At 41.0% G+C, this 15,963-nt stretch overlaps 1 protein-coding gene across 8 annotated transcripts in view; it reads left to right on the forward strand.

The window, feature by feature from the left end:
- The window catches only part of LATS2 (large tumor suppressor kinase 2), a 50,559-nt gene that overhangs the window by 374 nt on the left and 34,222 nt on the right, over positions 1-15,963 (forward strand). The window contains exons 1-3 of one of the 8 annotated variants that reach the window (XM_026090961.1): positions 4,349-4,421; positions 8,824-10,062; positions 11,313-11,487. In XM_026090961.1, the coding sequence (XP_025946746.1) occupies positions 11,425-11,487 (63 nt within the window). In that variant the 5' untranslated portion in view covers positions 4,349-4,421; positions 8,824-10,062; positions 11,313-11,424. Of the gene's footprint in view, positions 1-2,321; positions 2,435-3,841; positions 4,422-8,823; positions 10,063-11,312; positions 11,488-15,963 lie in introns of those variants that run through there. The other 7 variants (XM_026090962.1, XM_026090957.1, XM_026090959.1 and 4 more) reach the window with 7 other exon arrangements.

Genomic DNA, 15,963 nt, shown 5'->3' on the forward strand with positions numbered 1-15,963 from the left:
GGCCGCGGCGCGGTCCTGCCGTCCCCAGGCAGCTGAAGGTCACTGCCGACACGCAGCGCGCAGTCCCCCCGAGCGACGCGTGTGCGGTGAAGCCCCCGCGCACCCTCTGAGCGGCACTTGCGCCGATGAGGCGAAAAAACAACAAGAAAAGTGCCGATGCCGGGGGGCGAGGCGTTACCGCCGGGCCGCGGCGCTGGGCCGGGCCGGCGCCCGCGGCTTGCGCCGGACACGGGCGGCGAGTCACTTTGGGGCAGTGTCGCTGGCAGGGAGAAAGGAGAGGAGGAACGGGTTGGGGAAAACCCGTCTCTCAGCTCTCCTTGCCGCTTTCAGTGTGTAAAGGGGAGCGTGGTTTGTGCGGGGGTGAAGCGCCAGGAGCCCCCCTGCGAGTCCTGGACCTTCCAGCACGAAGTAGACAGTCCCCCTTTCCATAAGTTTGTGATCAAAAAGAAAAAAAAAAAAAAGCTCTAAATTGAGAGGGGGAAGGTAGTTGTGGCAGTTTTTTCAAACTTCGTTCTTTAGTTCTGCAGCGCTGGTTCACCTGACCACAGCGCCTGCAGGGTTGTAGGCTTGGAAGCAGCTCACGAGCTCGGGGGTTGTGACTTTGCTCTTGAATCGCAACTGAGCTTTAGTTTCTTTCGTGTCTCCCAGCTCCACAGAGCTGCTGGCACATGAAGCCTGTTGGTGAATGAAGGAACAGGAGGGAGAATAGCTAGTGTGCTGCGAGGAGGCTTCAGCATTTCAATTCAGCGTGGCTGGTTGGTTGCTGCCAGAACAGCTATTAGTATTTCTCAACTGAAGAAGAAAAATCATTTATTCAAAAATCATTCTAACTTGGTGTAATTAATGTTATGTTCATTCGAAATATATCTTAAGAGTAATGGTCAAGCTTCTAAGTTAGTGCAGAGTTTGTAACATTTCAGGGAGGGGAAAAAAACCTTAGTGTTTAGTCAGAATAGTTTGAAGCTCAAAAATAATTCTGAAAAATCATTTCGTGTGATGGCAGGAGGGCTACTGATACATTCATGCAGTAGGCAAGGTGCAGATTAGAAGGATACAGAGTTATCCAAATCCAGATGTACAGTCAGAAATGCTTAGACAGAATTAGATTACATATTTCTCTAAAGCATACAACGCTCTTATTTCTTTTTCTAAAAATACAAATCACAGGAATACTTAAAAGCAGGCAGCTTGTCTTTCTTTGTAAATAATCTGTAATACTTAAATGTTCCGATTTCTTGGCCTATCCTACATATTTAGTTTAAAAAAACCCTTCTGCAAAATATAAAACACATTTACAGTTAGCTATGGTACTTGCTGCTGTTGTTCTTCTCATTCATACTGCCTAAATGATCAGCATTACATTTACAATACTGCTAAACCAGAAAGAAAGCTGAAAAAGCTGCCAGCTGGCCTGACCTAGCATTATTAGACTCAAGCTTAGGCTAAGGGTCACGAAAGTTCTTTATGTGAAGCATGTGTGTAAGTGGGAAACCAGTCCTTTGCTGCAAAAAGGTGGGGGAATTGCAAGCTTCTCCAGCACATCCCCGGCCTGAGTGTTGGCACAGGGTCTGAGAAGAGGAAGAAAACCCAGATCCCTAAACCCAGCCATATGTTGCTTGCTGCTGTCAGGGCAGGAAAGACAGTTACAGACCAATTAATTGCTCTGTATCGTTTAAGTACTAGCTAATTAAGATGTATTCCTAGAACGGCTACAGTATTATTGATTAGTGATACTGTTTTTTAAAAAGCATTGCTTTAATAAAGCTGTGTATTAGCTGCTGCTATATCCTGTCTAGGTGGGTAAAATTCTGCCCTCAGGATACTTCAGTTCCCCTTATCTTCATTGAGAGCCATGAAAACATGATCTGTTTTTGACTAACAGCTGATTTATAGCTTGTGAAAATATCAAAATATGGATAAACAGCTTTAACACTTTCCTCAAAGCAAAGGACAAATCCTGTCCGAGATGCTTGTGTGCCGCTTCTAGTCCTGTATGAGTTAGATTTGCAGGATATCCTTAGAGAGTACCCCAGATACATCACAGGTATCCTTTAGATAAGCTTCAGAGCATTTAAATGTGAGGAAAAGAGGTTCATATGTGTGTCCTGCATTGCACATTCTCAGCAGTTTGGTCCTAGAGCTTTCGGCATAGAGCTCCACCACTCTACAGAAATTTCCCATTAGAGGGGTATGTGGCATGCTTTCTGAGGGTGTGTATATAAGATGTATGCAGTAGCTCTGTTCGTTATTGTGTTCTGAAGTGGTGAGTTATCATGAAGGCGGCTGTGGTCTGACTTCATTGTTGCATTTCTCTTGTTCAGTCCTTGATTTCAGAGGAAGGCTTGAACCTCTCTTGGCAGTGGACCCTGTACTAATGAGGAAGTGATGATGGGCTTCAGAGTTGAATGTGTCCAGACTCTTGGCCTTCACAATAGTAAGCCATTTACTTGGCTGTGAGAAGGGGTGGTAAATGTATGGAAATGGTCGGTTTGGGGGCCTTGTTGGGAAATGTTATAGCTGTCACAGTAAGAGCTGTCACAGTGAACTGACTTTTATTCTAAGCATATGAAAATAATGAGAAATAATGCTTCGTTGGAGAAGCTCCTTCTGATGCTAAAATGTGCTATGATCAGAAGTGAAGCACACTTTAAAAAAAAAGGGGGGGGGGGAGAAACTCCAGTCAACTTCTGAGTGACTGATGAGAACCTGTAGTACACCTTTATGTATTTGCCACTTCAAAACAACTGAACAAAACTGCAACGAACCTAACAAAGTGACTTTGAGCTATGCTCGGGAGACGTTTCACAAGTGTGAGTGTCAGTAGCAGAAGGTAACTTGAGGAAGCAGCATCAATAACTTGTGATGTTTCTGATAAGTATATATTTTTAATCCTCTTTTGAATGTACCATTATTTAATATTTATATTACGGTGATGCTACAAAGAATCAGTTAAGATGGGTTTTTCGTTGTATCTTCATGCAGCACAAAGATCACAAGTTGCATGGTAGCTCAGCTTTGCTGTATAGTTCTCCTTTGCTGCATGTCAGAAGAAATACAAAAAGCTATCTAGAAGTCTGTTCTTTTTTTTTTCTTTTTTTTTTTTTCCCTCCTTTGTTGGGATCTTTTGTCTTAACTCCGAAACCACTGCTTCTGCCGTTCCTGCTGTTACTGAGGAACTCTTTCACCCTCTTTCTTGCCCATAAGGCACAGCTAATGAAATATCTTTTTTTTTTTTTCTTAATCTTCCAATTCTGGGGAGAATTCTTACCTTTGATTTTTATTAAGATAATCATGTGGAATGGTAAAATATCTTGTCTTGTTGTTATTCACTTTGTTACTGAAATACTAGAAGTTGCTATGGTTAGAGTCATCAATTTTTCCGTTATAAATCTTCATAAACTTCTGAAACTGAGCTCAGCTAGTGTAAAACAAACAAGATCTTAAGTGGGGGAAAAATGTTTCATGAGCGTACTCTTCCCTAATTATGAAGTAGGATAGGCTTGTCCAGGGTTTAGTTATGCAATTGGATGGGAAACTTGCCACTATTAGGTACTGTAAAAATCTTAAACTTTGGAGTTTTTGAGGGTTTTTTTATTTTCATTTATTTTGAAAATGAAACAAAAAAAAGATTTTTTTTTTTTTTATTGATCGTGTTAAAAAAGCCTTTCCAAATCCTATCCTTGAAAGCAGATAAAATGAAAATCATTAAAGGGAATCAAGCTGTGACAGCTTAATAGGTTAAACTCATTCACTTTCACTTGGTTAATTGTCATGCTGCCCCTTCGGAGGCATTCACAATATCAATTTAATTGTGCGTACTTTCTTTTTTCTTTTGTTTCAGACACCATCAGTCTGCAAAATGATGATTCCAAGGGTTTTCATTTTCTGTAGGAAACATGAAGATTGTGAACTGAAGTAAAACACTGGCAGAAATCACTTGAGGTTTTTGCCTTTTTTTTTTTTTTCTTTGAAGGATTATGTTTACAAGAAATTGATACCATCAAAAGACAAACACTTTTTAGGAATAAAGTAATTAAAAAGAATAAAGGCTGTATTTATGCTCAGAGAAAACTGGATTAACAATGAGGCCAAAGACTTTTCCTGCTACGACATATTCTGGAAACAGCAGACAAAGGTTACAAGAGATTCGAGAAGGTTTAAAACAACCATCCAAATCTTCAGGTCAAGGACTGCCAGTTGGACCAGGCAGCGAAACTTCTCTGGACACTAAGATTTTAGTAGGGAAGGATGCTGCAAGGCAGCAGCAGATGAGACAAACACCTAAGTTTGGACCTTATCAGAAAGCTCTGCGAGAAATTAGATATTCTTTGCTGCCTTTTGCTAATGAGTCGGGCACTACAGCAACTGTTGAAGTAAATAGGCAGATGCTCCAGGAACTGGTGAATGCAGGTTGTGATCAGGTACGTATGATTTGTGGGGGTGCTTCTTGCTGTGTTCAGAACAAGTTTATACTCAGGACTGAAGAAAGGATTTTGGATGGTGGTTGTCAAGCTTACTGGCAGAGCAGACGGACTTGCTGTTGAGAGCCATGCTGAGTCTGTTAAAGACTGTCATGGTGACCTGTGGGGTTCTCTCTTATTTCTCCACTGGATGTATAAGGCTGAACAAAGTACCTTGTTTCTTTTCACTACTAGAATGAGATTAGCTATAAGAATTAGGGTAAATTTTATGTCTAGCAGATCTAAACTCCACTGTCAGAAGCAACTAGAATAAATTCTAGAGGCAGGGTATGGTCTTTGAAGAAGCTCACTAGCTGTTTGCAAGAAGTAGATGGAACTCCCTGAGTGTGCAGCAAGCATCAGCAGTCAGGTGCATGCCTTTTGTTTTCTTCCTCACCTCACCACTGCTCTTATCGAGAGGTTGTAGTCCTGTCTCAAATAAGGATCTTGGCACAGAAATACTTGCTTTTGTCTTTCTGAGATTGGTGCTGGAATATGTTCTCAACTGAAAGACCACTCACCTGCTGGAGAACATGGCTGTTTCATGTTGAGCTGCACCTCTCTTGCATGTGTGTCCAGTGTTGGTTTTTGACTTTCCTTTCTGTTCCTAGGAATAGTTTAAAATTTTGCATTTGAGACATAAGGTGCTGTTTCTATTTCAGGTTCTGATTGTTGGAGAAACAATCTTTATCTCAAGTGATTGAATAGCAGTTATTTGTCAGGCTGACACATCGTATTTTATAGTCCCTTGATGTAAATTGGAGAGATTTCATACCAAAGTGCTCTCAGTGGAATTTCCTTGATTTCAAAACTTGCCTCCATTTATTCATGACAGAACGTGAGTCTCTTGAGTCTCCTAGACCATATTCAGAATCTGTATAACAATCTAACATCACACGTTATTACAAACCATTTGCATTTATTTGGAGCTGTATAATACATTGTTCCAAATAATTTATTCTATGAGAGACAATCGGAGTGAGAGTAGGTTGCAGATCCAACTAAAGGTGCTCCAGTCCCACTAAACACTTCCTAGTTCAGTGAACAAGATGCACGTACTGAATTATTTAACTGGAGGAACCAGGGATTTGCAGTGTGATCTTAAGCGTGCCATGAAAATGTAGTGTTTTTTTTAAAACTTCACCCTCTAAATTTCCCTAGCCATTTAGGAAGAGAACACTCCCTGTGCATGTGAGCCAAGGTTAAATGAGCACAGCTGGATTCTGGATTGGAAATGCACATTGGGTAGATTACATGGACAAATCATTCCCACACAGAACAGGCTTGTTGGACTGAAATCTTGGAAAGCACTGGGGCTTAACGTTTCTGTGCTGTAGTGTGCTCGATGTGTAAAACAAATACCTGAGCACCTGTTAAAATGTCCTGGTATTAAGGGCAGTGTAAGGCACTATACTTGTAATTTTTAAATCTCTTAGCTATTTTGCCTTGAACGTTGATGCAGTGATATTAATTGTTACAGAGCACAGGCGATGCACCCAGCTCTGACTCTCATGGGGAGGCAGTTTTGCCACCTCCTTAAGTCTGGTTGTGCAGATCTGTTTTTCCTGACTGGCTGTTATTCTTCCATCCTTGGATTTAGCTTTCCTTCCTAGCTGTGACTTGTTTCCTGGAGATGACACACCTAAGGGCTAGCCCCAGGAATGTTTTACATTCAGACCCAGGCATAAGCAGGATCAGATTTGGCTAGACTCCAGATAGGGTTTCCAAAACTGGACTCTTGTGGCTAAAAATGCTGTCTTTCTTATTTTGGGTCTAGGCCATATGAAGGCTGGCTGTCTTGGTGTCAGGTCCTGGGAATGGCATGGTATGGAGTGACAAACTTGATTACTTCCTCTAGATTCTTCCTTTCCTCCTGGTGCCTGATAGCTTGAGCTGTTCCAGATTAGATCCTGAAATGTCACAGGAGTATTTTAGAGCATAATGTGTAGTAAATTCCTCAGTCATCCCAAGCCACCCTGTCCTTGCCTGTGAATTGAAGCCTTTAAATGCCTCTTGCATGGACCTCTGCTATAGTCCAATAGGCAGCTAACAGACCTTGTTGCAGAGAAGTGAAACCAGCTTTAGTTTCTTTGAGGATGATTTTATTTGCCTCTATGCAGAACGTTAGCGTGAGGTGGATAAATGGGCTATGTTGCACTGATTTCACCCCTCCCCCCTCTGACCTGAGTGCAAAGGTGCAGAGGTTTTTTTTTTCAGAAAAGCATTCCAAGCTCCTGCCTCAAATGCCAGCGGCAAGCATTCGGTTTAATATGTCAGCCCCTGAATCCCTAATGGTCTACTTAATGGCCCTCTCCTGCAGCAAGCCTGCAGAGTTAGGCTCTTATACCTTGTGCCCTGCAGATCCTCTCTTTCAAGGAATAGTAATCAGCTATTTAATGATTAGCAGCAAGTATCTGAAGTCGGTGGTTTGTCATAAGAAGCTCTAATCATAGGTGTTCTAGGAAGGCAAGAAAAAAATGAGTACATGACTGTGTACCATTGTTCAGTTTGATCTTAGATGAACTCCATTCTCAAATTTTTATTTGGGCTAATGCTGTTTGGTGTTCTAGATATTACACTGGAAAGTAATCCTAGCTGTGTGGGATAATCTGCTCTGGTAGACACCACGCAAGGATCAGCATTTTTCTTCCTTCTATCTATGATAAGGATTTGGAAGGGTGGGGAGGGACAGGGACAATTAAGGAGAGGAGTGTAAATTTTAGGGGCTGAGGGAAAGAATATTATTATGTTAGATGGGAGCTAATAAAAGTAATATCCGTGCAGCATAGTTAGATTTTTAACAACTATCATTTTATATAGTGCAAGAGATGTTCCGTATTAGGTAGCATAAAGGTAGAGTTTACAGCTCCCAGTTCTGCCTAAGTGACTAGGTTGTGTGTGTTGGGAGAGGAAGGTGCAGAGGGAGAAGGGGGTCAGATCAAATTGAAATTGATTTAATTAAAGAAAAAGGAAGCATCATAACATTTTATTACTTTAGTCTTCTCTTGYTCTATGGAAGACCCACACAGACAGAGGAAATGTTTTTAGGGTTGTTGGTAAATTGAAGTATATAAAATGCAGTGTAATTCACAAAGTAAATACAAAATTTTTGTGTCTTTCAGTTACGGTAGTCTTAGGTGTTACTTGTGAAAACAGATTTTAAAAAAGTAAACTGTGATTATGAAGTTGCTGGAGTCCTTTTAAGTGGCCTGTGTTCTTTCAGCAAGATTTATTTCCAGCCATTGTGTAGCTTGTTACTTTGTGGTGAAATCTGGCCTCAAAAAAACGTAATAGGAACTTTGCCATTGACCTGAAAGAAGCCAAGATTATACTTTTTTTTTTTTTCCCCTGAGATACAAAATAAAATTACAGACATAATTAGTCATCATTCTTCCCAAACAAATGGAGTAACTTGCCTGTTCTTAAGTCATCTTTTCAACAGTAATTATTTAGCAAGGTTCAGTCAAAAATAATTAGTGCAGCATAAATTGTTTTGAAGCTTGTAGAACATGACTGCAAAAGGCCTGACCTTAGTTGTTACAAAAGCATGAAGCCAAAAGTGCTGCTAATATATTGCTCTTTAGTAAACACAGCTCCTTGAGCTTCAAAGTGTAACTTGCAGTCACTGCAGGGGGACAAGAGTGGGGCTAGTCGGTTCATCAGGCTGCCCAAGTGCTGGAGTCACCTGGGGCAGCGGAGTGGCTGGTGGTAAATGCAGCCACTGGTGCGGATTGAAATTTTGTGATGAATAGATGCAATTGAGCGTATGATCAGGCCCATTCCAGCAACCTGAATGGGCTGCACTATACTTACTGTACTTCCTCAGGGTGCAGACGGCCGCTTGCAGGGCAATCTAGAGTGGGCTGCGACATTGCTAGACCGTTATGCAGTTGTCGCTTTTTTTTTCCTTCTCCTGGAGCAATGGTGGTCTTTCTGGATGAAGATCTCCAGATTTAGTTTGTATAGGCAGCTATTTTTAACAAATGATGTTTTAGGATTTTTTTTGTAGGCTACATACCTACAATAACATACATCACATAGTGTACACTGAACAACCGTGTGAATGTGATGCGTGGAAGTCTTTATGCTTCTCTTTTTTTTTTTTCAGAGGCTTTTATAGAAGTCTCTGTAAGAAAACACGTATGTGCCACCTGTGCCAATATCAGAACATTACTAAGGGCAAGATCTGCCCTTCAGACCCTAATTGCAGTGTCTTTCAAGGAACTGGAATGATGTTTGTGGGTAGTGTAATATATCTAAGAGTGTCCAGCTGATCATCTTGTTGTCTGTGTTACACTGAGATCATGTAAATCAGTTTGTAGAGTGTTTTGTTTTTGTTTTTTTTTTTCCCCTTGCATTCCAGGATTCTTTTGATCTCCCTATCATGGATTATACTCTTTTTATTTAACCCACCTCGGCAAAGACTCCATCCTGCTTTGGCATCTACCAACTGATTTTGGGACTCTTTCAGAATGAGGAATACAGTATTTATTTCAATTTGGATGAATACTTGCATGCTTTTTTAAAATGAGGCAAATTCTGCTTTGCCAAATGTAGCTTGGGAAGAAAATTGCTTTTGCACATGGCTGAGCTTTACTTGTGAGAGTTCTGTTTGCCCAGTTATTAACCAGAACCTCCAGGATGAACATCTTGGTTGTCTTCTGGAGGTCCTAGATCTAGACTATGCTGTTGATGAAAAATGACTGAAAATGAGCTGTTTTAAGATTGCATAGATTATTCTGGGAAATATGTCCAAGGTGGCAATGGACCCACCACAAGCTATGCTGCAGCTCAGGTAGGAATAGATAGTTTGGGGTTACAAGAGGAGAGAGAAGAAGAAAAAAAAGAAGCCTTTCAAATGAGGGCAGTGCTGACTGTAAGAGGAAGATTTTATTTTAGCAGCAGCTGAAGTATATTTGATAATTCAGGCCAAGAGTCTCTTGTGTGTTCTTTTGCCACCCTCATTTGAAGGTAAATGCTCGCTCTTTTCTCTTTGCCAGCTGTGTCAGGAGCTTGCTTCGTAACCTTTTCCTATACTTCTTTGTCTTTTTTTGCTAACCTCCCTTTTTGTTTTTGTTTACCCCCCCATTTCTCTCAGAGAAGTTTCCAGCACCATCCAGTGTTCTTGCATCAGAAGGGAATGTGTTTTCCCACCCATATGCCTGCAGTAGGCCCATTAAGTCATTTCAGTTTTAGCTGCTTCAGAAAATAGTGAGTCATAGCTTTCCAGGGGCTGAAGGCAAGATGCCAGGATTGCTCTTGAGCTGATACCTGCTGACACCTAGCTCTGCTTCCTCTATCCCATTCCTTTTGTCTCCAGCCTTCCCATGTTGGTGTTGCCTCTTGATGATGTTGTCTTGGAGCAAACACTTGAATCCTTTTAGTGTCATGACGCATTTCCCGCGATACATCTGTGAAGGTGCTCTGTGCATTTGTTTGCTGTGAATGTGGCTGAGAGTGTGCTCCTGTCCTGCAGAAGGGAGGAAAGGAATTTTGACTCTTCCTTTGCGTTTTCCCCATGACTGAAATGTTCCTGGCAGTAATAGGTGATTGCCTGTGCTCTTTCCTGTGCAGAGATGTGGCTCCTTGGCAGCTGGGCAGAGTATGGCACTGACCAACATTGCAGTATATTTTACGCTCTGTCCTTCATTCTTGATGGTCACTTTTCTTCTTTGGCAAACTCTGTAGAATAAATAGGGGCTTCCTTGTAGGAATATTTTTGAAATGACAGAACAGGAATCAGATGCCAAACTTAAACTGCAGATGCATGTAAATCTTCAGTTCTCTTAAACTAATACTTCCCTACTCTTTATGTCAGATAATTGTTCTAGAGGCTTGGAGTTAATACAAAAATCTAAAATTATATTTTCCTGTAACAAGATACAGGATTAACTTGCATTAGATACTTGTATTTATTAAAATTTAATGGCCAGGAGAAGGTTGAGCTACAGATTCCTTCTTAATAAAAAAGGTAATGGCTTCCTCACGGTCACTAAAAATTCTGCATAAGCATTAACTTCTCTGAATAAAAAGCCCTTGTGACCAAAAGTAAAGATTGCCATGAATGTAGCAGGAAGTTGGTATCACAATAGTATTAGGGCGTAACTGTTCCTTTTCCACTTCTTTTTGTCGTTCTCAGCTGAAATCTCCACTGTCCTTTTCAGCTTGTATTGGAGAGGAACCAATGTGATTTTATGCTGAGACTGAAAAATAGCATCTTTGCATTTGTGTTTTTAAAAAAAACAGAATAAAGCATTTAAACTTTGAGAGAGATTTTAGTAGAAGGACTGGATGCAAAGATTTTTGCATGCTACAGTCCTTAGATTAGAAGTAATCTAAGATATGTATTTGAAACTCATTTAGTTCAGCCTGGAAGTGTTTTTTGATAGTCACTAAACTAAATAAATGCTTATGTTAGAGGTGTTATCACTAGAATGCAAATAACAGAAATAAGTCTTTGACTCTCATATGATACACAGTCACCTGTCATTTATCTGGTGTGATTTTTCTAAAACAACCTAATATACACAGAGCATCTTACGATGGGAGTCTTTTTTTCTTCCTCTCTTTCTGCACCATACCCACAGAAAACTTATTTTGCAGACATTTTGAAATTAGTTGATCAGCAAAACTGAGACTAAGTTAACAGAAAAGAACTGGGGAATTTTAGCTGAACCCCATGTAGAAATACTAATGCTGTCACAAGGTGCATAGACTTACATTAGTTTCGATTACAAGAATGTAACCAGGCATTCAATTATAATATAATAATGTAATAAAATTATAATCTAATACATTGAAAGGAACTAAACTACTTTTTCTTCCATTTTATTTATAAAACGTCATTGCCAGATATTGTCATATTTGCCCAAGGGCAGAATGAAGTGACTATGGCTCTACATTTCCTGAAAACGGTATTACAGCTCTGTGTCTGTTTTTTGGAAATATTCAAGATGTTGTCTGAATGCTTTCCAGACCGCTGTTGGAAGGAAGGACAAAAGATGACCAGCATAGTCATGTCCAGAAGGTAGGGATGGAGGATCACGCTGTTGTCCCTCTGAAGGTGAATGGTTTTGTGCTACAAAATGCAGCATAAGTGCTATTTTGTCATGAGGTTGACCACATCACTCTCCAGCAAACCACAGCCTGATGGTGCTCCCTTGGGCACAGTATTCAAATCCTGCTCAGCCACTGATGGTGGTGAAGTCCCCTATATACTGTTTTTTCGTTTGTTTGTTCCACCCCCACCCTCCCAGTAACCTCCTGCAAATCAGGCTCCAGCCCATATACTCTGTTCTTTGGGTACTGGCTATATGACTTGCAAATGCATGCATGCATGTAATGCTGTATAAAAGAGGTGAGGAGAGAGATGAACCAGACCTTCAAGTTGAATTTTCTTGATGATGGTAGCTGCTGTTTTTCTCATGTATTGGATATGTCCATTAGTTCCCAACACCACCTCTTTTTGAATCTCATAACCTGGGCCTGTCTAACTATCAGTTTTCTTTTATTTAACTTGAGAAAGAGTTGTGACTAGAATGCAAGCTGCTCCAGTACATCTGCTGATTACTCATTTGTATGGATATAGCTACTTCAGAGTAGATGTTTTGAGGTCAAGTACCATTGGAATAAGGCAGTTCATATTTGTGAAATCCAGGAGGGATACCCTCATCTGTTTGTTCAAAGCTACAGATGTTTGTGTTAACTTCAGGCATATTTTTACTTAGGTCATGTGTACAGGATGTGAAAATATATTCCACTTCTTTCTGCTTATGTTTGTAACCTGATTGTGAACGTAGCTTGGGTCTGGCATTTTTATGTTGCTTGGAGCTGAGGCTTAGGGTGGAAAATGCTGGTCCTTATTCACTAGCTTTTTGAAAACTTTGCCTCTCAGTGCCAAAATAAAGGCTGAAGTCTCTGTGGCATTGTGGTCTTTGATGCTGTCCTGCCACAGGAGCAGCAGGCTTGTATTGTCCAGACTTCAGAGGGATCCCAAGTTCCTATCTTCAGAAGATGCTTTAACAAAAGAAAAGCCTGGGAAAAGTCAACCAGTCAAACACCTGCTCTCTGCCTACTCTGCACATCTGCTGGTCTCAAATACTGTTGCTGCAGGAATATTTTTGACTTCATATTACTTGGCAGCTGACATGTCTTCCCTGCTCTCGTGTGGCTTCTGCTGAGGTGGTTCTGTCATCTCTGATCCTGATGGAGTCACCCAGCTACAGTTGCAGCACAGCAAAACTGTCTTTGTTCTGATGATTTTGCCCTGCCATCTGGACTGTCACTGGCAGTCCGAAACTGTCCTCATGTACAAACTGGCACATAGCAATTAGGTTTTGCCCTATGGATGTGTGTGTGCATATATGCATTATGATAACTGCAGCATTTGTATGGTACCAGCAGTTTGCTAAGAACTTAAATGCATAGGATGTGGTACTGCACTGAGGATTTCTTTTTCAGTCTAAGTAAACAAGATGCTAATGTTTGAGGTTGTGTTCTGCTTCCCTGCACTGTAAGAGATGGACTGATTAGAAATCAGTGCTCTTCATTTTAGCTGGATCCAAGCAATTAAAAATATTTCCTTGGGGAGGGGAAGGATGAAGAGAACAGGAGAGGATATGAGAATAGTTTTATGGAGATATTTCTAGGTCAGTTACTTGGAACACTGTGTACCTGTAACTTTACTGAACCAGGTAATGATATTGCCTAGGCTATGGCAGGGCAGCCTGTGAAAATAACTATATTCTATATTGCTTTGCCTTTAATTATTATTGATGTATGTGTGCATATGTAAAACTGTTACTGTGACATATAATGTCTCCTACATGTTTAGAGAAGAATAAACACAGCGTAAATGGCAAAATGTTGATTTTTAAATATAAAATGCTTGGTCATTTAAGCAATTTATAACTGTTTTCCATATCCTTCATTCCTCTAATATGTGATTTTGTCACTAGTCATTTCGGCTGAAGAATGCAAAAATGAAGTGTATTACTCCTTGCATACCTAAAGTGCTAGCAAGCAGAAGATTAGTGATGCTTGGTGATAATGTATTTGAAGGGCAGGAACATAACTATATTAACTTCAGCAGGACAATTAGCAGTGTAAAATCATTCCTGTGTAACAGTTTGTGTGGTTAAGTTTGGATTTCATCTGCCCTGTATGAATCTGTTGGATSTGGGTTATTTTGGAACAGAAGAAAATGTCAGCACAAGCTTAGAGATCATCCTTGCTGGTGYTCTACAGCTTCCTTCTCTCTCCCTCTCTCTATTGGTTCTGTTCTTGTGCTGTATCAAAGGTTAGATATCTTCAAGGCTCTTCAGTTCTGTACCTTCCTCCACCTGTTGTCCTATTGCTTTGTTTTCTGTTCTGCTGGCTTGAATGACTAATTTTCTACTCCTCCCACAAGCTTTTCTCAATGTGGGTCTGAGTACCTCAAGTCAAATATATACATTTTTTATGATTGCAAAATATTAGGAAAAAACTTCTTTTATTCCATAGGCTTCGAACTATTTTTTTAGCAGTGATGTGACATCTTAAAGAATTATACATGTAACTGTGTAGCATGACTTTGCTAGCATGCCCCATATCTGCATCCTTTCTTCCATTTGATGTCGTGACTCTGCAGTCTAAGCTTAAACTAGCCACCTGTCATACTCAAGCTTTCCTTCCAGCTTTGCCATATACACCCTGTTAATTCTACTTTCCTGCCAGGTATCAGCCTAACAAAAATGCATAATCCAATTCAGTTAACATACCCTATATGGATTTCCAAGGCTGTAGTTATCTTGGTTGACCAAAACAAAATATAATTGGCTGTCYCAATTAAAAGAAAAAAGTTGTGACCGCATGACAGAGCTCCTTGAATCAAAACAAATCTGCTCTATATTGGGATATTTTTATCCTGGCTCCAAACTAGGGCTAGATAATTTCCTCCAGAGATGTGCATTCCACCTTGATGTAGCTAGCCTCTTTTTCTGATTGTCCAGCTCTGTTTCCTTGCTGTGCTGTGTCATCTGCTGATTGCCTGTGTAGTATCTGCAGGCCAGAAATGAATGACCAGGTGATTATGTGCTGGAGCAGGGTGGAATTCCTCTTTTCCTTCAGGTGCTCCGGGAAATGCCATGCTGGAAGCTCAGATGCTTTGCTTTTCTGAACCTTTTGCATTTCTGAACCTTGGCATTCTTTCCCATGCAGAAGATCTTAATATTATATTCTTAAATGCAAACACCAAGCTCACTGAGTGTTTTCTCAGAGATGTGAAATGAAGAAATTGTGAAACCCAGATGTGCATGGTGTTGCAGTCATGCAAATGGTGGAGGGAAGATGGTGCAGTGCTCAAAAGTGAAAATCAAAGTCCTAGAACTTGAAATCAGTCTTAAAAGTAGGCAGAAGTCATTGGTTTCTTCCAGGACACATGGTGAGCCAGCTCCCCACACTACAAAAGCTGGACCTCACAGGGGAGTGCCAGCAAATTCAAAAGCAAGCCACAAGAATTTTCATTTGCTTTGTTTTTTGTTTTTTTTTTTCCCCTCTCTCTGTTTATTGAGAAGCAAACCTTCAGGGTTTTAGCCACATAAAAGCCTAGAAAAAGTGTTTCTCAGTACTTCTTTGGCGCTGTAAAACCCTCTGTAACAAATCAGTTCCAGTTTTCCAGGAACTTCCATAGGATTCATAAGCATTAGAAGCACTGGAGATTGAGAACCTGCTGTTGCAGACTCCACTCTACACTTTCTGCAGTAAATCTGAGTGCCTGTTCCTGCAGTGAAGCAGCTGTCACTTCCCAGACCTGGAACGTGTCTGTTCGGGAGGTGAAAGGGAGTCCAAGATACAGCAAGGTCTATGGCAGAGCTGTAGTGCTGGCGGTAGTGCTGCCTTCTCCCAGATTCCTGGGAAGGTCAGAACGTCCTGTTACTCATTCGGGATCTCCAGAAACACTATTTTGGGCAAACAGCAGTGCTGCATGTCTGATGGGCTTCCTTAGTCTTGGTGCAGAGCCACTTTTTTCATCTTGCCATGCAGAAGGAGGGTGTGTGTCCCCAGGCTGGCCCCTGTCTACAGGCATATAAACTCAGGTACTACTCTGCCCTATTTGTGATAGGCAAACTGCAACTGTAGCATTAGCACAGCATCTAGGCCAAGACACGTGCTAGGGGAGGCCAGCTGTGTGACTCTTGGCTATGCATAAAACCTCCTTCTTTTCTATCTCACCTACCCTTTGGAGCAGGACCTTTGCCCAGCCCCAGGCAAAACCCCAAGTCAAACTACCACAGCACCATCAGCCTTCCCTGCACATGGGCTGTCAAGCCCACATGTTTGGGAAAAGCCTGGCCACAAGAGCACAGTTCTAGCATCTTTTGCTACTTTCATGTAGTTGCTTGGTGATTTCCCAGTCTGGGAAGAGGCTCAGTAGAACTGATTTTTCTTCTTCTTCTTTCTTCTTCTTTCTTCTTCTTTCTTCTTCTTTCTTCTTCTTTCTTCTTCTTTCTTCTTCTTTCTTCTT

The sequence above is a fragment of the Apteryx rowi genome, unplaced genomic scaffold (genome assembly GCF_003343035.1).
Source record: "Apteryx rowi isolate R43461 unplaced genomic scaffold, aptRow1 scaffold_885, whole genome shotgun sequence".
Lineage (NCBI taxonomy): Eukaryota > Metazoa > Chordata > Aves > Apterygiformes > Apterygidae > Apteryx > Apteryx rowi.